This window comes from Sorex fumeus, unplaced genomic scaffold (assembly GCF_029834395.1).
Source record: "Sorex fumeus unplaced genomic scaffold, SorFum_2.1 ptg000128l, whole genome shotgun sequence".
NCBI lineage: Eukaryota > Metazoa > Chordata > Mammalia > Eulipotyphla > Soricidae > Sorex > Sorex fumeus.
Genome location: NW_026606185.1, coordinates 51,139,211 through 51,159,266, shown reverse-complemented (window position 1 = coordinate 51,159,266; position 20,056 = coordinate 51,139,211). Strand labels below are relative to the sequence as shown.

At 58.8% G+C, this 20,056-nt stretch overlaps 1 protein-coding gene across 1 annotated transcript in view; it reads right to left on the bottom strand.

Annotated features, from left to right (window-relative positions):
- CTIF (cap binding complex dependent translation initiation factor) overlaps positions 1-20,056 on the bottom strand; it is a 159,976-nt gene that overhangs the window by 2,084 nt on the left and 137,836 nt on the right. The window contains exon 10 of the mRNA XM_056137942.1: positions 134-187. Within this exon, the coding sequence (XP_055993917.1) occupies positions 134-187 (54 nt within the window). The remainder of the gene's footprint in view (positions 1-133; positions 188-20,056) is intronic.

The following is a 20,056-nucleotide window of genomic DNA, read 5'->3' as shown; positions in this document are numbered from 1 at the left end:
GCCCAGCTGGCACCTGTGACATCATCGTCTGGGGTGGCTGGCACCAGGGAAGCTGATCTTGGGGGCAGAGGGGGAGGGCAGCGCTGAGTGCCTCCCGCCTCCCGCGACCCCCCGCGACTCCGCCCCCACCTACCTCCATGGAGCAGCACAGAACGGCGTCCTCCTTCACGTCCTGAGACTGCAGGAGCTGTGGAGAGAGGCCCAGGTGCGCTCAGGGGTGGCGCCGACCCCCATAGCCTGACTCCCCTGAGAGCGAGCGGTGGGCATCTGCGCCCAGACCTGGCTGCCTCCCGCTGGCCGAGAAGGTTGTGGCTGCAGGAGGTGGGAGGGATCCCGGGCCCAGGGGCTTCCTGGGCTGGTGTGCGGACTGTGTGTGACGAAGACTCGGGCTTAAACAGCATCCCTGGGGCACACAGCAGGGACAGATTCCCGAGCAAAGCCAGGGGCAGACCGTAAGCACTGAGGCCCAAATACAAAGTGAGGAGAGAGAGGGGGGAGAGAGAAAGAGAGAGAGAGAGAGAGAGAGAGAGAGAGAGAGAGAGAGAGAGAAAGAGAGAGAGAGAGAAAGAGAGGAGAAAAGAGAAAGAGAAGGGGGAGAGAGGAGAAGAGAGAGAGAGAGAGAAGAGAGACAATGAAGAGAGACCGAGAGGCAGAGAGAGACAGAGAGAGGAAAAAAGAGAAAGAGAAGTGATGGGGCTGGAGCAATAGCACAGTGGGTAGGTGTTTGCCTTGCATGCGGCCAACCCGGGTTCCATTATCAGCATCCCATATGGTCCCCTGAGCACTGCCAGGAGTAATTCCTGAGTGCAGAGCCAGGAGTAACCTCTGTGCATCGCTGTGTGTGACCCAAAAAGAAAAAAAAAGAGAGAGAGAAAGAGAAGAGAGGAGGAGAGAAAAGAGGGTAAAAGAGAGAGACAGAGGAGAAAAGAGAAAGAAAGAGAAGAGAGAGGGAGAGACAGGAAGAGAAAAGAAAGAGAGAAAAGAGGGAAATGAGAGAAAGGGAAGAGAGAGAGACAGACAGACAGAGAGAGACAAAGAGAGGAGAAAAGAGAAAGAAAAAGAGAGAGAAGAGAGACACATGAAGAGAGACAGGGACAGAGAGAGGCAGAGAGAGACAGAGAGGAGAAAAGAGAAAGAGAAGAGAGAGAGGAGGATAAAAGAGGGTAAAAAAGAGAGAGAAGAGAGAGACAGTGACAGAGAGAGACAGAGAGAGACAGAGGAGAAAAGAAAAAGAGAAGAGAGAGGGAGAGAGGAGGGGAAGAGAGAAAAGAGAAGAGAGAGACAGAGGAGAAAAGACAAAGAAAGAGGAGAAAGGAGAAAGAGGGAGAAGAGGGAGAGAGAGAGAGAGAGAGAGAGGTCACCAGAGGGTGGTGAAACGACCCCATTTGAGCCTTTCTGAAGTCCTGACTGAAACAACCGTTGAGCAGAGGCTCCTGGTCTCGGACACTTCCGGTCCTGCCCTAGACCTTCAGACACCAAACCTGCTTCGCCCCCAGCTGGGCCCCCACTGTGACTCACAGAGACGGGAAGGCCTTTCTTCTCTCTCTGTCTCTCTCTTGGGCCAAACCTGGGCAGTGCTCAGGGCTCTGTGCTCCAGAATCACTCCTGGTGGGGCTTGGGGAACCACGTGGGATGCCAGGGATTGAACCCGGTTGGCCACGTGCAAGGCAGGTGCCCAGTTCGCCGTGCTGTCTCTCTGTCCCTGGGAGGGCTTTCTGGCCACGGCCACAGCCAGACTCTGGGCCTCCAGGACAGCCACGCCCCAGTGTGCTTCTGACCCCATCTCCCTCACTCCACCTTTCTCTCAGAACTGAGACCTGGGGCTGGAGCGATAGCACAGCAGGTAGGGCATTTGCCTTGCACGCAGCTGACCCGGGTTTGATTCCCAGCACCCCATATGGTCCCCTGAGCACCGCCAGGAGTAATTCTTTCTTGAGTGCAGAATGAGCAGTAATCCCTGTGAATCACCGGGTATGACCCAAAACAACAACAACAAGAACAAAAACAAACAAACAAACAAACAAAAAAACACCCCTGAGAACTTCTAGAGCCTCACGTTCAACATTCTTTCTGGGCCAGACACTGCGGTGCTCAGGACTATTCCTGCCTCTGTGCTCGGAAGTGACCCTGGTGACACTCAGGATTAGAACTAGGCTTGGAGGGGATGCAAGTGGGAGAGAGCTTAAGCCCTCAGCTATCTCTCCAACCCCGAGTACTGTGTAAGTACTGAAGTCAGTGGCTTTTATATATTCAGAGGCCTACACCCTTCGAGGCCCAGAACTTCAGAATAACTCCGCCGGTGCCGATGAGACCCACGGCCAACTTTGTGAATTGGGCATATGGGTACGCACACTGAAAGCAGAGCCGGTGCCCACACTGGGCACAGAACCCACCACACATGTGGGTCACTTGTGTCCTGTGGTGGGGAGGGAGCCCTGCTCTGAGCTCCCCTCAGGGCCTCAGAGCTGCTCTGTGCCATTGCTCTGTGCCATCCGAGGTGGTCTCTGGGGTGGAGGGGCACTGCCCCCAGCATGGCTCCCAGAACTCTCTGGGCCCAACATCCCTGCTCCCGGGTCTGTCACTGAGGGATGAGCTCGTGGGCGGGATGCTTCTCTGCAGAGGGGCTGAGAGGGTACCCCACTTCCTTCTTAGGGAGACCCTCCCTGGGAGCCTCCAGAGATGCAAAGGCAGTCAACCCACAGATGCTCCAGACCGAGTTCACAGTGCTACAAAAGGCAAGGGAGGAAGTGACAGCCTGTCCAGATGGAGTTATCGGGGAATGAAAGCAGTCTTCCCCACAGTGCAGGTCTCCCCACAAAACACAATCTCCTCCACAGAGTAGGTCTCCCCCACAGAATATGGTCTCCCCCTCAGAGCAGGTCTCCCCACAGAACATGGTCTCCCCCACAGAGCAGGTCTCCCCACAGAACACGGTCTCCCCCACAGAGCAGGTCTCCCCACAGAACACGGTCTCCCCCACAGAGCAGGTCTCCCCACAGAACACGGTCTCCCTCACAGAGCAGGTCTCCCCACAGAACACGGTCTCCCTCACAGAGCAGGTCTCCCCACAGAACATGGTCTCCCCCACAGAGCAGGTCTCCCCACAGAACACGGTCTCCCCCACAGAGCAGGTCTCCCCACAGAACACGGTCTCCCCCACAGAGCAGGTCTCCCCACAGAACACGGTCTCCCTCACAGAGCAGGTCTCCCCACAGAACACGGTCTCCCCCACAGAGCAGGTCTCCCCACAGAACACGGTCTCCCCCACAGAGCAGGTCTCCCCACAGAACACGGTCTCCCCCACAGAGCAGGTCTCTCCACAGAACACGGTCTCCTCCACAGAGTAGGTCTCCCCACAGAGTAGGTCTCCACAGAGAACATGGTCTCTCTACCACAGAGCAAGCCTCCCCCACAGAACACGGCCTCCCCACAGAGCATGGCCTCCCCCCACAGAGCAGGTCTCCCCACCAAAGAGTAGGGTCTCCCCACAGAGCATGTTCTTCCCCCCACAGAACACAGTCCCCCCACCCATACACAGAGCATGGTTTCCCCCACAGAACATGGTCTTCCTCCATGGAACATGGTCTCTTCCACAGAGCACAGTCTCCCCCCACGCCCAAGAGAAAAGGGTCTCCCCACAGCAGAACTCTCCTCAAAAGCTTTCAAAAGCAAGGCTGGGGTCTTAGGGTGGGGCTTTGCACGCAGGAGGTCCTGGAATTGCATGGTCCCCGAGCATGAACTGATTATAAAAAGGATGGATGTTCTGATACTGGCGACAACATGCAGGTGCCTTGAGATGGGGCCGTGTCAGGCCCGGCACCGTGGATGCGCACGGCAGCTCCATTCACCGGGGGAGTTGGGTCCTCAGAGGCAGAAAGGGGAAGGGGGCACTGAGGCTTGGGGGAGGGGATGGCAACACCTTGTGCCAAACCTTGTGGGTCAGGGGGGTGTCAATCGTGTGAGACAGCCAGCCATGCAATGATGGGGTCCACCACCTGCCACAGACCCGGGAGCCTGCAAATGCTTCCCCTGACCCAAAGGGCTGAGGGCAGGGCCGAGGGTGGATGCTCAACTCCGCAGGGTCTCCTGAGTGTAGCCTAGCTGCCCTTGGCCCTGTGGTGGACACCCACCCTCCCCACCAACGGCTAAAGTGACCCATTTGGGTGTGTGTGGGGGAGATGGTCATGCCTGGTGCTCAGGGCTCTGTGCTCAGGGCTCACTCCTGACCGGGCATTGGGAGACCGTGATATGGTACCAGGGACTGCACCAAGGTCAGCTACGCCAGGCAAGGGCCTAACCCTGGTCCCATCTCTCTGGGCCCAAGATGACCCATCTTAGGTTCCATCATCTCTGCCGCCGCTGCAAAACATGACCAGAAGCTGCGTTGGCAACGGGGCCCTGCTCGGCCCACGGGGCTGGGGAGGAAAGGTCGGGACAGAGCGGAGGGCTGCAGGGCGTGGGGTGGCGCCAGCCCCGCTGCTCCGAGTCTGGCACGGGGAGGGGTGTGGGCGGGCTGGGGCAGGCCGGCTCCCCGCGCCCTGCTCGCCGAAATGTGTTTCTTGGACGAGAATCCAAGGCGACTGGGAGCCCACGCGGTGTTTGTTCGGAAGCGCGTGCACTCCCGTCCCATTGTCTGTGCGAGACTTGCAGGCACACCCACCACATCCTCCCTCGGGGGGCGGAGGGGGGGGAGGCTGCTTGCTCGGGCTGGGGAGGGGGCCCAGGCCCTGCCCGGGGCATCCTGGGGTCCCGGGGCTGTGTGGGCGGGCGGCCCAAGGCATGCCCAGGATGGAACCCGGCTGGCTGCTTGGGATGCCACCGGTGGGGTGGGAACCAGGGGGCGGATGGCAGCTGGGCGGGGCTGCCTCATCCTGTGGGGACTCAGACTCGGTGGGCGGCAATGAGGGGGGCCACAAGAGAGTCTCCACAGCGTCTGTGATTGGCCACATGGCACAGCCGAGTGAGCCCTGATTGGCTGGCTGGAGGGGCAGGCAGGGAGAGGAGAGAGTGGGTGGGAGGGACAGGGTGGGGGTGTGGGGCTCAGGCCAGTGATGGGCACGTGGTGGCCAAGGAGGTTGGCAGTGACAAGAAAGGGAAAAGAACCATGCCGTGCCAGGGGGCGGGGAGCCACCAAGGGCCCCCTGTCATCTCAGGGAAGTTGGGCACCCCGGGGTCAGCATCGGAATCACTGATGTGCAGAGGCCTTGGCTCCTGGGGCTCAGTGGTACAGAGCAGGTCTGCATCTTCAGGGAGCAGGGAGGCGATGGCCCCCCAGCTGTCCTCAGAGACGCACAGCCGCTCCGAGTCAATCACAAGGCCTGCCACGCGCTCCCGGCCACCCCAGCACGTGGCGGAAGCACCCCGCACCTGGGCTGCTTTCCGTCTGGACAGGGCTGACTGAGAACACCCACCAGGCCTGTGTGGGGTCACGATCCAATTTGACGCTTTGAAAGGCGCAGAGCTTTGATTCAAACGTAAGGTGCGATTAGCGTTATTAAAACGCCGGTCTTGACAAACAGGAATCTTCTCTGAAGATCTCGCCGCCCTTTGTATGTACCAGCCCAGTTACCCCTGTGACCCTCCCGTGCAGACAGGGAAAGGCCACGGGCATTATTATCTCTCCTTAATAGACACAAAACCAAGGCTCGGGAGCTCTGTGGCTTGCCCAAGCCAGCCAGACAGCAGGTCTGCGTAAACTACAAGGTACATTTAAGAGTCCTGGGTCAGCATCCTCTTTCTTAAGAGAATAATTTTAACTTCTCCTACAGTAGCTAATTCTTATTTTGCTTATCATAATTATAATTTTGTTGACTGGTGATAATAATCCATCTGGGACTTCACAAAGTTGAATTGATTTTCCCTATTCTCAGTGGCACTGGCTGCCGTCTATCCATCCATCTCGCCATCTCGCCACCTCCACACATCTACTTACTCATCCACCGACTCACGAACCCTTCATTGAGTCACTGAGATCCATTCATTCTCTCTGTCCGCACACCACACACCCAATCTTCCAGGCACCTCTCCTCCTACAGCTGTCTACTCACCCGCTTACCTATTCATTCTTCCATCCACACACCCCTCTATTTTACCATCCCTCTGTTCCTTCCATGTGTTCATCCATCCACCAATCCATCCATCCATCCATCCATCCATCCCCTAGTTCAACTATGAATAGTTCAACTATTCATCTACCCATTTATTCACCTATCCATCTATCCTACACATACCCACCCACTCACCCACTCTTCCATCTATCCAACCACCCATCAACATAAATATCCACATACCCTCTTAACCATCCATCCATCCATCCTTCCATCCATCCGTAGTCTCTCCAGCCATTCCATCTATCCATCCATCCATCCATCCATCCATACATACATACATACATCCACCCGTCCATCTATTCATCCATGCATCCATGCATCCATCCATTATCCATCCATCCATCCCATCCATCCATCCATCCATCCATCCATTCATCTGTCATCTATCCAGCCATTCCATCCATCCATCCATCCATCTATCCATCCATCCTTCCTTCCATCCATTCATCTACCCCTTTCATCCATTCATCCATCCTTCCATCCATCCACATCCATCCATCCATCCATCCATCCATCCATAGTCCGTTCGTCCGTCCATCCATCCATCCATCCATCCATCCATCCATCCATCCATCCAATCCTTCCATCCACCCGTCCATCTATTCATGCATCCATCCATCTGTCGTCTATCCAGCCATTCCTTCCATCCATCCATCCATCCATCCATTCGTCCGTCCATCCATCCATCCATCCATCCATTCGTCCGTCCATCCATCCATCCATCCAGTATCTCCATCCTGCACACGCCCATCTACCCATTTACCTCTCCATCTGTCTACCTCGCCATCATTTCAACATTTATGGCACATTTCTAAGATAACCACTGGGTAAGTACAGGAACAGAAGAAAAATTATGACAAGTTATAGTCCGGCCGGGGAAATGAAGAGACTGTGCTCGGCGTGTGTGCTGGAACACAGGACGGAGGGGTGGTGGGGGAGAGCAGGCCAGGCAGATGGTGTCAGGGGCAGCATATGGTCTATGCACAAAAGCAAAAAATGTAAACTAGCAGAGCGCACTGGGGAATAACGTTGGTTTCAAGATGCTAAACTCTACACCACTCGGGAGGTGAGGGGGAGAGAGAAAACACCATGACAAAGAAGGCAAGGGTCATACCCAGGAAGCCTCTGAGTGCCTTGTAAGCTGGGAACAGAGCTTATGCCACGGGACCGGGAGCCCCTGGGAAAGTTAACCCTGGAGAGTGGGAAGCTGACCTGCGCATCATAGCGAGACTTGTCCTGGGGCTGGCGCGAGGACGGAGGGGTTAAGGTGCTTGCCTTGCATGCGGCCAAGTCAGGATTGACTCCCCAGTACTCAATGGCCCCCCCAAGCCCCTCTAGGAATAACCCCCGAGCACAGGGTCCCCCAGCACCGAAACTCCCCACTTCTTCTGGAGCAGCAGGGAGACGAGTCCAGCTGCAGGGTTGGCAGGAGGGAGAAGACTTGGAGGGGACAGCAGGGAGCAGAGGAGAGAACCCTGGGCGGGTGTGGAGCCCCATATGCTGGGTCAGCAGGGAGTGTCACCAGCGGACCGTGGAAGGAGGCATTTGGAGTTCACGGCCTTGGGAGGATGGGGGAGGAAGAGGCTGTCTGCAGTCAGGGCACGTTTGAGACCCTCGAGTGAGTGTGGAGAGAAGAGGGAGAGCGCCCCTCACCTGCCGGGGGTGGCCCTGGTTCCATTCCCAGAACCCCCTACAAATAAATAAAGGGGGTAGAGAAGGAGGCCTGGCAAGGACGGCCCAGAAGGACGGTCTGAGTGCGGGAGATACACAGACACCAAGAATTCTCCAGAGCACGAGGCCCACCCTGTCAAATGTCCACGCACAGGGAGCAGGGGTACTGCATTTGGTGAGCAGAGCTTGTGGTGGGGGGGAGGGGTGCCCGGTGCCTTTGGAGCAGGGGTGTGTGCCTGGGCCGGGGCTGGAATGGGACCCAGAGAGAACCCTGCTTCTCTGCTGTTTTGTTTGGGGGCCACCCCCTGTGGGGCTCAGGGTTTGCTCCTGACTCTGTGCTCAAGGGAACTTCTGGTGCTGGGGATTGAACCCAGGTCAGTCTTGCGGCAAGTGTCCCACACGTGTCCTATCTCTCGGGCTGTATTTCTTTTTCTTTCTTTTTTTTTGCTTTTTGGGTCACACCTGGCGATGCACAGGGGTTACTCTTGGCTCTGTACTCAGGAATTACTCCTGGCGGTGCCTGGGGGACCATATGGGATGCTGAGAATCGAACCCGGGTCGGCCGCATGCAAGGCAAACACCCTACCCGCTGTGCTATTGCTCCAGCCCCTCGAGCCGTATTTCTGAACCACAGTTCTTTCTTGTTCTTTGAGGGTTTTCTGTTCTTTCTCCTCGCTCTCTCTCCCTGCACCCATCACCCCTTTTCTGAAACTTGTGCAAAGAGGAAAGACTTGCAGGGGGGCACATGGCGTGGCGTGACAAAGACTTGAGGCGGGCGAGGATGGGGCAGAGGAGGGCAGAGGAGTGTAGGGCCCGGCTCTGGTGAAAGCGGGGAGGAGATGGCTCACAGGCTAAGCCCAGACATTGCTGGCGGGAGCCAGGGGACGGGTCCCTGGCACCTCCTGGTCCTCTGAGCACTGCTGGGTGCCATCGCCAGCGAGCCTGTGGGTGCAGCTGCAGATCTGGGGTGCTTCCAATCAGCCCTTATTAGCGACACTCTGGGCTGCCCAGCAGGGTGGTCAGAAACGGGAGTCACATCCCACGTGCCCATGAGGAGCTGCCACTCTCTGTTCCGGCTGTGCTGAGGGCCAAGCTGTCACCCTGAGGGCCGCCTTGGCACCAGGGCGGGCGGGACCCTACCCACTGAGCGTCCTCCCCACAGAGCCGGCAAGGCGGCGAGGACAAAGTGGCCTCATGCCCTGGCTGGCCCCAGGGGGGTGGAAACCTAACCTGGGGCTTGGAGCAAGACACCAAATCCCACGGTGGACATGGGAGCCATCATGGCTCCGCTGGGGGGTCAAGCCCGGGCCAGCAGCTATGGGCAGGGGAGGGCTGTGTGCGCATAGACCTGGCAGCCCAGTCCCGGCAACCTTGCGTGGGGGTCTGAGACACGCGAGAGCTTGCTGGCTTCAGGCCAAGTACCTCCCAGCTTCTCTGACGCCTTTTCTTCCTGCGGCTCTGACAAGTCAGGCTGGCACCTCAGTGTCCATGCCCCTGCCGTGCCGTTCCCCACAAGGGCAAAGAGAAGATGCTGCCAGTGGAGGAGTTTACTTTGCGTTTTTCATTTCTGAGCCACATCTGCCAGGACTTGGGAGCTACTCCAGGCTCAGTGCTCAGTGACGCTCAGGGAACCATGTGGTGCCAGGGAGGAAGCCCGGGCTCCAACATGCCTGGTGCATGCACTATCCCACCTGCCCCCCACCCGACTTTTCTTTTCTTTTTTTCTTTTTTTTTGGGGGGGGGTCATACACGGTGATGCACAGGGGTTACTCCTGGCTCTGTACTCAGGAATTACTTCCTGTTCCCTAGAAGAACTCCAGGTTTTTTTTTTCTTTTTGGGTCACACCCGGCGATGCGCAAGGGTTACCCCTGGCTCTGCATTTAGGAATTACTCCTGGCGGTGCTCGGGGGACCATATGGGACCCTGGGAATCAAACCCGGGTTGGTCGCATGCAAGACAAACGCCCTACCCGCTGTGCTATCACTCCAGCTCCCAGGAATTACTTCCTGGAGGTGCTCAGGGGACCATATAGGATGCCGGGAATCGAACCCAGGTCAGCCGCGTGCAAGGCAAACACGCTCCCTGCTGTACTATTGCTCCGGCCCCATGACTTTATTTTCGAAGGGTCTTCTGAGGGTTCAGGGTCTTCCCAATCACTCCCCGACTTTCAGCTTCTGAAAGCTGACTTGCCAAGCAGTGTAGACACTTAAGAAGCCGCTTGGTCCTACACTAGTTTATCTGTGTTGGAAACGGCTGTCTGTCTTCAGGTGAGGGCAGTGATGGAGTCTGGAGGGTGAGCGCTCCCAGGAATAGCGCACCAGGAAGTGGGACCACACTGAAGCCAACCTGATTGTCTTCCTACGTACTCACTGTCCCCTTGGTTCACAGACACAGGCTGCTAGGAAGAGGCCTGTGACATATGGGGGACCACAGCCCCCCCGGGTGTCCGGCATGATGAGGGAACAAGGAATCACCTGTTTGTTCTCCAAAGTGCCCAGATTTGGGGGCTGGGCTGAGCTGGGCGTGTAGAGACGGTGCCAAGAACTCTCTCTTGGCACGTGTGAGCCCCAGGTTTGATCCCTGGCACGGCCTGGTCCCCCAAGCACTGCTGGGAGTGACTCCCCTAAAACAAAGTACCCAGATTTGAACAGTGCATTCTACAGTCACTCGGAGCAGGGAGGGGTGGTGAGGGGCTGGAGACTCACCCCTGGGTCTCGGGTCAGCGGCACGTGCTCTTGGATGCCCCTTGACAAGGTGGGGAGGGGGTGAGTGCTCCCGCCCTCTCTTGGGTGCTCCTCAGGGAGGAAAGTCCCTGACCCTGGTCCTCAGGGACGATGGGACAGGGGCCACCCCTTCCTGTTGAACAGGGGCCTCGCCCAGTGCCTTGGGACAGTCACCTCTGAGAGTAGCCAGGGGCCCCGCTAAGACAAGAGCCAGGGTAAGTGGTTCCTGAGATGGGGAGAGGGGTTCTGGGGGGCTGAGTGTCAGCTCTGAACCCCAGGGAGGGGGCAGCCACCTCTCTCTGGCAGTGCCAACGCACAGTTCTCACCAGGTCAGGAGCGCGCGTGGCGCGTGGTGAAGGACCCAAGATTGTCGCCAGAACGTCGCTTAGGGGGTTCCCCCCAGCCCCCGGCACCCCCTCCTCACACACCCCTAGGGCTGGATTTGACCTTGCTGGCTTTGGAGGGTGCCCCCGTGAGAAGCATGCTGACGCGGGGAGCCCGGCCGACCAGGGGCCTTGCAAAGGCATTTTCCGCTGGCTAAAGTAAACAATCTGACAGGAAATTAATCGTGAAAGCCACATCCACGGAAGGTTCAGGCTGTGATTTTCACAGCCCCAGCGGCAGGAAATTCAAAGTTAGGGTTCCCATGGTAACACGCCGTGCCACCTCCGCCGGGCTGGATGAGACCTATGGGGTCACCCCGGCCAGACCCTGGCCTCTGGGATGCACAAACCGAGGGCAAACAGGCGGATCTTGGAGTCACCCGTGCTTCTGGGGTGGGACATCGGCCTCCTGGAATGAGGGTGTACAAAGCCGGGGTCTGCAAGCAGCCCGGAGGAGACCAAGGCGCGAGGGAGCCTGGCCGTATCCCGACACTGGCCCCTGGTCCCTTCCCGACCAAGCGCCCTGTGCTCTCCAGCTCTTGCTCCCCTATATTCCACCAGGCCTCTAGGGGTGCAGGGAGGGGTGGGGGTGGGCAGTGCGGGCTCTCGCTCCCCACCCAGGACTTCTATTCCGAGCCCCTGAGCCTGGGGGGCTGGCCTTTGACCCACCTTCCACCCTTCAGGTCGTGGCTGTTCGTTCTCTAAGAACCTCCTTGGAGGTGGTTTGACAGGGACAAGAGCCACTTCTGGACCCAAGAGCCCAGAGCTACAGCCGCTTCCCAGCACTTCCTGCTCCCCAGAAAGACTCCAGGGAACCAGGGACCAGCCTCTCCACCCCTCATCAAGGGAGCAGAGGGGGGCGCTGGAATCTGGGAGACGGGTGTGTCTTGGGTGGGGGGGTTTCTTTGGGGGAGGAGCGAGATATCCCTGGCAGGAAAGCAGATAAGGATGACAGCACTCCAGCAAGACAAAAGCATCTAAACCGTCCCTGCGTCACCCCCTTCCCACCTCTGGGCAGGGACCCCACGTGTCCACCTGTGAGGCCCTTCCTGGAGGAGGCACCTCCCCTCTGAGAACCTCAGATCTGGAGGAGGTGGGGGGGGGGGGTCCAGCCTGCTTTCGTGAGCTAAGAATAGTGTTTTACATTTTTAAAACTAGTTGTGGGTGGGAAAAATCCAAAGAAGAATCCTATTCTGCGACACATACTAACTGCTATAAAATTCAAATTTCAGGGCCCAGAAATAAGGTCTCCCGGGATGGCCCCTCCCACTCACTTGCATGCGGCCTCACGCTCTCAGTGCTCTCGCTGGTTGCTCTCAGAGCTCACGGCTCGCGCAGTGCTCGCCTCCTTTGCATCCAGGGGCTGCACTAAAGGCTGGAGGGGTGGGACAGTGGGGAAGGTGCTTGCCCTGCAACGTGGCCGACCTGGGCTCCCTCCCCAGCAGCCCAGAGGGTCGCCCAAGCACCATCTCAAGTGATCCCTGAGCGCAGAGTCAGGAGTGACCCCTGGAGTACTACTGGGTGTGGCCCCTAACAACCCACACCCCCTCCCCCACCAAAAAAAAACAACGAATCAACACAACCCACCACACCACCACCACCACACGTGGGTGAGCTGAGGGGGGGGGGGAGTCGAATGGAAACGGCTGACGGCTGGCACAAACCACCGGGATGGTGGGAAACCTGATTTTGTCGTCTCCTGGTCTGCACGGCTGAAATATTCACTATCTGGCCCTTGATAGAGATGTCCCGACCTTGGATCTGCAGAGCGTGTGAAGGGGAGCATGGGAGGGGCTGGGAGGACTCGGGAGCTCTGCCGGCGGGCTGGGGACACAGTTCAGGTTCACTGCTGGCACTGCATGGCCTCCAGAGCACTGGGTCCAGAGTAGCCCCCAACGCAGAAAAACAAAATCCGACAGTGAAGGACAAGACCCAGGGCCACAGAAAACTCAAGAGGCTGAGCCCCGGCTCTGCACGCAGGAAGCCTGGGTTCAAACCCCCAACATCACTGGGTGTGATCCCAAACAACAGTCAGAGCTAGTACAGGGGTTCAGTACATGCCAGGGCGACTTCAAATCCCAGCACCAGGTGTGTTCTGCCCGACTCCGCCAGGGTGAGCCCAGGGGCAGAGCCTGAAGTAAAAGCCCTGAGCACCCCGGGGTGTGCCCCTCCCCCCCAAAAAAACCCATATGGTAAAACACCCCAAGACATGGGCTGTCAGAGGTTGCAGGAAGGGCAGCTGCCGAGACGTGGGCTCAAGAAGGGCCCCTGGCTCCTGGTCTGTAGGAGGACCCCACGTTCTTCTTTGGGAGCACGGCTCTTCATGGGGAAGGCGGCTGTGCCCAGAACAAACGGGGGTCTCGGGGCTGGAGTGATAGCACAGCGGGGAGGGCGTTTGCCTTGCACGCGGTCGACCCGGGTTTGATTCCCAGCATCCCGTATGGTCCCCCGAGTACCGCCAGGAGTGATTCCTGAGTGCAAAGCCAGGAGTAACTCCTGAGCATCGCTGGGTGTGACCCAAAAAAGAAAAAAAAACAAAAACCAAAAAACAAACGGGGGTCTCTCGGCCAGCCGCCACCCCTGCCCTGTGTGTCTGGGGATGGAGGTGGTTATCGAACCCAGGACTTCACACACACCAGGCGTCTGCTCTGCCTGCAAGCCGCCAGACCTGGGCTATTTTCTGGGGAGAGGGGTCTCTCCGCTCTCCCTTTCCAACCTCTCCTGCCGGGAAAAGGGGCACAGCTGGCCTCGAGGGAGGCTGGGGGGGGGGTGGCGGAGGGAGGGGCAGATGCCGGCACCGAGGAGGCATGAGGGGAGAAGGGACAGGGACCCAGAACGACATCTGCCCCCGACCCCTTACACCCCCACTTCAGAATCTGTTTTTCCGCAGCAGCACGTCACCAAACAGGCTCATGGCCCACTGGGCCAGTGGCACCCTCCCCTTCCCCCCGCCCCCCACGGGCCAGTGGGACCCCACCCTCTCCTGGGTCAGTGGCACCCCACCCCACACTGGGCCAGTGGCACCCCACCCTCCACTGGGCCCTGGGGCTGCCGGCCTGTGGCATCTGAGCAAGTCCCAGCTCGGGCCCTGGGATCCCAGGTATTTTCCCAGCCCGCCCCACCTCGCCTAATTGCTTTCCAGTCAGCTAATCCTGGGCCCACGCCTCCCCGGCAGCCAGGACAGCCACCTCAGTGTGGCCAGCGCGCCGCGGAGACTTCCCATGGCCGGCGTCCAAGCCCCGGGCAGCCTCTCTGCTCCCGGGGCCCAAACCACATCCTCCCGCGGCTCCTCCCCGCCCGCCGACTCGACTCCCCATCGCAGGGGCAGCGGCCGGCCCAGCGCGGTCCAGCCGGGGCCCACGGCAGCGGCAGCAGGGGCGGGCACTCACGTCCCCACTGCCCCCTCCTCCCAGCCGGCCAGCCGACCTCCGGCCAGATGAACAATTAGCCCAAGTGGGGCTGCACCTACCGTTCTATTCCCAGAGCTAATTGTCAGGAGGCGGCAGCCCCCACCTTCATTAACGGCTAATTAGTTAGTGAACGTGTTTGCATTTCCTAAGTCTGCCTTTTAACCCTGGGAAGCCCGATTCAGCAAATACTTTTATGTTTCAATACCTCTGGGGAAGGGACAAGGTCTTAATTACAGAAATGGCAGCCCTGAGAACAACAGAGCGATCCAAAGGGCAAGGGGAGAATGAGCTCACCACCACCACATACCACATGGGCGGACGGGCGGGCGGGCAGGGCCTCGGTGTCTGCTCAGGAGGAGGGAGGACCCCTCCCCCCAGTTTTGTTTATAGCTCTATCCCCTTCCTGTCTCCCCCCCCTTCCACACCCCTCTCCCACCTTTCTGTCCCCTCCCTCCACTCCCCCCATCTGTTTTCATTTTGGGGTTCCCAAGGGTCGCCTTCGGAACCTTCTGGAACACTCCTGCCAGTCACCAGGCCAGCACAGGAGCTCTGTGCTTTGGGGTTCACCTCTGCCTGCTGCCCTCTGCTCCCGGGAGCTCAGAGATAGCAGCTCCAAGGGGCCGGAGCAACAGGACAGCGGGCAGGGCGCTTGCCTTGGACATGGTGAACCCCGGTTCGATCCCCGGCATCCCATACGATACCCCGAACCCACCAGGAGTGATCCCTGAGCACAGAGCCAGCCCTGAGCACGGTTAGGAGTGCCCCCCCGAAAGAAAAATAAATACTCATAAGTCTTTTGAGGGCCCAGACAGTTGGGGAGCCCAGCACTGAGGATTCCAGCAGCGACTCTCAGTGTGGCTGTCCCGGGTGGGTGGCGTTCCCCCTGGGCGGGGAGCACTGGGCCTGTGTCCGGTGAGCTGCGTCCAGTGACGCATGCAAACCCAGCACCAAGAGAGCAGAGGAGAGCTCAATCCCGCTGCCTGACACCAGGGACAGGCGAAACCCACCATTCTCCACTTCTTTGGCTCACGGGGCCACTTTGCCACTTACGGGGCAGGAACATGAGTTCCTGCAGGAGGTGTGGGGTGGGATGGGGGGAGTTCCCTCAGAGCATGCGGTGCTGGGGGTCAAACCCGGGCCTCTTGCATGCTTGCATGCCCTCCATCCCTCTGTGCCATCTCCCTGCCCCCGTGAAGAATTATTAAGCGTATACAGGGGTCTGCTGTTCTCCAGGCATATGAGGGTCTATCCCGCCCTGTTCCATCCTCCTAAATTTGTTTTTTTAATTTTAATTTTTTTTTTTGGCTTGGGGGCCACACCTGGCGATGCTCAGGGTTTACTGCTGGCTCTACACTCAGGAATCACTCCTGGTGGTGCTCGGGGGATCATATGGGATGCCGGGGATGGAGCCCTGGTTGGCCGCATGTAAGGCAAACGCCTTCCACTCTTTACTATCTCTCCGGCCCCCTGGGCTCTGAACTTCTGGCTCTAAACTTCTGCCAGCACCCTCCTTCCTCCTGCTCCTCCTCCTCCTCCCGGGGGAAGGCAGTCCCTGCCGGCAGACACGGAGAAGCCCCCTCACGCCTGCCTCAGAGCTTGGGAGCCCACGCTGACTGGCTTCTGCCTCCAGATGGACCGAGCATCTCGCCCGAGCGCCCTGGATGAAAGGCCGGAAAGGCCGAGCTGAGCGGAGACCCGGGGGCAGGGGACCGGGTCGCTGAGAGTGAGCATAACTGGGATCTGGGCAGAGAATGTTCCTTCTCTCTCCCGCTTGGGCTCGAGGCAGGGACCACGGTGCTCCAGGCTGCCCATCCTGCCCCTCACCTGGCCTCTCCAAGGATCGTGCCCCAATGACCTGTAGGAGGCACACACGGGGCACCAGGTACCAGGGAGTGTGTGTGTGGGGGGGGAGCAAGACCAGGACAGGGGACATGGCCAGCAGAGATGGGGAGGGTGACCCGTGGGGAACCCTCAGGCCTGGTGCCGCTGAGCCTCCAGCGGAACCCGAAAAAGGGTGGGCGCACCCCGGGGCACCAAGGAGGCAGAGCAGGTGACACTGCACCCCGTTCTCCTGGGAGAAGCAGCTCATGACTCAGCACACAGAGGCGCTGCTTGTCCCCTTCATCTCCCTGCAGATGACACCGGAAGGGGTGGACGCCAGCTTGTAATTAGCGAATGTGCTAAGTGACATGGAAGCTTCATTCCGGGGAGTGGACGGACAGGCTGGAGGTGAAGTTTGCACCGCCTGGCTCTGTCTGGCTGGGGCGGGGGTGGGGGGGGTGGGCGGCAGGAGGGGGCAGGCCCTGAGTGTGTGTGTGTGTGTGTGTGTGTGTGTGTGCGCTGGGGTTTCTCCTGGGGCACAGCTCAGGTCGAGGGAGGACAATAAGGGTCCCGACTTTGTCTGGCCCAGACTGGCCAGTGCTCCTTGACCGCAGGGGGACAGGTGAAGGCAGACCCAGCCCTCAGGGAGCGTGACCCACTGAGGGGGCTCCCCGGAGCCGGGCAAAGAGGCAAGAGGGGCCCCGGGGACAGTGGCCTGTGATGCGACAGTGCCAGTTGGCAGAGCGGGGCTGGGGACTGGGCTGTTCTGGGCTGCTTGTCCTTGAAAAGACCCTCAGCGAGTGTAGGGACCCTCGTGGGCTCAGCTGAACTTAGCACCTGCCCTGCCTGTCCCCAGCCCCAAGATCTTGATGGAGGGTGTTTGAGTTGGACAGGAAAGGCTGGACAGGGGTGGGCAAACCAAAGGGGGGGTCCTGGGGGCAGGGGACCCCACCAGAATTCAAGGGTGCCTCTCCCATTCTCCCACTTCTTCTTCTTTTGTTTGGGGGCCGCACCTGGCTTTGTTCTCAGGGGTCACTCCTGAGGGCTAATATGGGGTGCTGGGCACGGACACCCTCCCTGCTATACCAACCCTCTGGCCCAGCCTCCCAGTATGAGGCAGGGTGGCACCTTCTAGGGTTTTTTTTTATTATTATTTTTTAAAAATTTGCCACACCCACCAATGCTCAGGGGTTACTCTTGGCTCTGAACTCAGGAATCACTCCTGGCAGTGCTGGGGAGGACCATAGGGGATGCCAGGGATTGAAGCTGGGTCAGTGAGGCAAGCACCCTCCCTGCTGCGCTATTGCTCCGGCCTATCACCCTCAAGCTGTGGGTTATGTGAAGTAGCTTCTGTTTCTTCTTCTTTTTTTTTTTTTCTTTTTGGGTCACACCCAGCCATGCTCAGGGGTTACTCTGGCTCTGCACTCAGGGGAACCATATGGGATGCTGGGAATCGAACCTGGGTTGGCCGCGTGCAAGGCAAACGCCCTCCCTGCTGTGCTATCGCTGTAGCCCCCCCCCCCCCCCCCCCCCCCCGCCCGGAGTTGCTGTTTCACCCCTATGTCGCCTGCGTTTTATCTTACAGATCACTCTGACACCCTCCCCACTCTGGCCTGCTCTTCCAGGCCAGGAAACCATGGGGATCATGTGGGTGCTTGCATGTGTGTGTGTGCATGTGTGCCTGTGTGCGTGCGTGTATGTGTGTGTGTGTGTGTGTGTGTGTGTGTGTCTCAGGGGTGGTGGGGAGGGCTGCGGACTTCTTTTTTACCCCAAAGGCTCTCTGACAAGCCAATCGAGACAGGAGCAGTTCCAGCCACTGCGGATACGTCAGCTCCAGCCACAGACAATTGATGTGCCCCCGGCTCGCCTCCAGCCGGCTTCGGCAGAAAGCCCGGGCCTCCTGAAGTTCAGACATTAATTACTGAGTCCGAATAGTTCTCAAAATTACAAGGCATGGCCCGGGGAGATAAGAGGAAGGAGGAGGAGGCCTTGGAGGAGGGGAGGAGGCGGGGTGAGGGAGTGAGCACAGGGCGGAGGCTAAGGACCCACAGCGGGGCGGGGGATGGGCCCTCCCGGCACATCCCCCCCCCCCCCCCCCCCCCGCGCAAGTCAGGCGCCCCCTGCAGGCCATACCGGGGAAGGGGGGAAATTTGGGAGCTGATGTCAGCTCAAGATGGGATGTGGGGGCAGTGATGGTGTTGTGTGGGGGGTGGGGAGGGCTCGGGATAAGGGATTTTTGGTTCTAAGCAGCAAAATCCCCTCCACTGCACCTTTTACTGGCGTGCCCATGTGTGGCCAGAGATGGAGAATTTCTGCTACAGGATGCTTGTTGGTGAAGTTTCTGATGCTGGGGGAAACAGGTGACCCAGCCCTTCATAATTAGGGGTACGCAGCCCTGAGGACCTCCCCAAAATGAGCGTGCTGCAAGAACAAGAACTTGCTGGCACTCACGCTCAAGCGAGCTTCCGAAAATTGTTCACTGTTTCAGCCAAAGTGATAGTACCGCGCGGAGGGATGACCTGGGTTTGATCCTCAGCATCCCATAGGGTCTGAGCACCGTCAGGAGTGATTCCTGAGCACAAAGCCAGGAGTAATCTCTGAGCATTGCCAGGTATATCCCAAAAAGCGAAAAAAAAAAAAAAAAGAAAGAAAGAAAAGAAAAGAAACACGGTCACTGTGGATTTTTGTTAAGGAACTCACAGGAAAGACTGCAGTAACAGCACAGTGGGGAGGGCACTTGCCTTGTAAGTGACGACTCGGGTTCAGTCCCCGGCACCCCATGTGGTTCCCTGAGCACCGCCAGGAGTGAGTCCTGAGCACTAAGCCAGGAGTAACCTCTGAGCACCACTGGGTATGGTCCAAAAACAAACTAATGAAATGAAACAACAACAACAACAAAAAAATAAAAATAATACACAGGGTTGGGGATACAGTGCAAGAATACTGGCCCGACAAGGGTGAGGCTCAGGGTTCGATCCCCAGCACTAGAGTGTGGAAAGGCTGGTGGGGCAGTAGGGGGGGGGGGTGTACAGCTTAAAGGATGGTTTGTCCCATTGCTGCAACCAGAGAACCTTCCAGAGCACCTCTGGGCGCCCCCCCCACTCCAGGACTTTAAAGCAAAGTGTGTCCCCACCTCTATGTTCTAAGGCAGCTGCTGCTCAGAGCCTAGCCTCGTCCCCCAAGTCTAGGGCTCCCAGAAACGCCCAGGCCCGCCTCTCCCCCGCCCCCCCCCACCCCAGCTCGGGCTGCAGAGGCGAATCACAGGGGCCCGCGGGCATGGAGCCGGGCTGGGAAACTCTGGCAGTTTCCACCCTGTTTAAAAACGGTTCTGGCGTGGGGACTGGTTGTTTCCCTTTGAACATCAGCGTCTGGGGGAAGCGGGTATTTTTATACCTCTCCAGCAGATCCTGGGTTACCACGGTTGCTAAGAGGCACCCTGGCTGCCAGCCGCCCGGTCCAGCGTGCGCCGCCTGGCTAGGGACAGGCGCGGTGCACCCACTCAAGGCTCGGGGTGGGGTGGGGTGGGGTGGGGTGGGGTGGGGGGTTCAGGGCTGTCTGCGGTGGCAGGGCAAGGGAACGACAGAGGAGACATGAGTTTGTGCTGCAGGGGGCAAAGGTGTCTGGGATGAGGGAGCAAGTGCCTGGGGCGGGATGGGGTTGAGCTGGTCAGTGCCCGAGGCTTCGTCAAGTGGAAGGCAGGGGAACAGCGGTTGTGTAGGGGCCTGTGGGTACCGGTGAGTGAGGGGTCTTCAGGCAGCAGCTGAGGGGACTCCTGAGAGCTGAGCGCCCTTGTCCCCCAGGTCTGGGTCTAAGACAGGGCAGCAGGAGCCGTCCCGTGCCTGCGCAAGGCTCTGTGCTCTCAGCAGGTCCCAGCCCTTTCCTCGAGAGAAAGCAAGAAGGTGTGGGGCTTGTTGTTGTTGGCTGAGAGGCCTGGGCC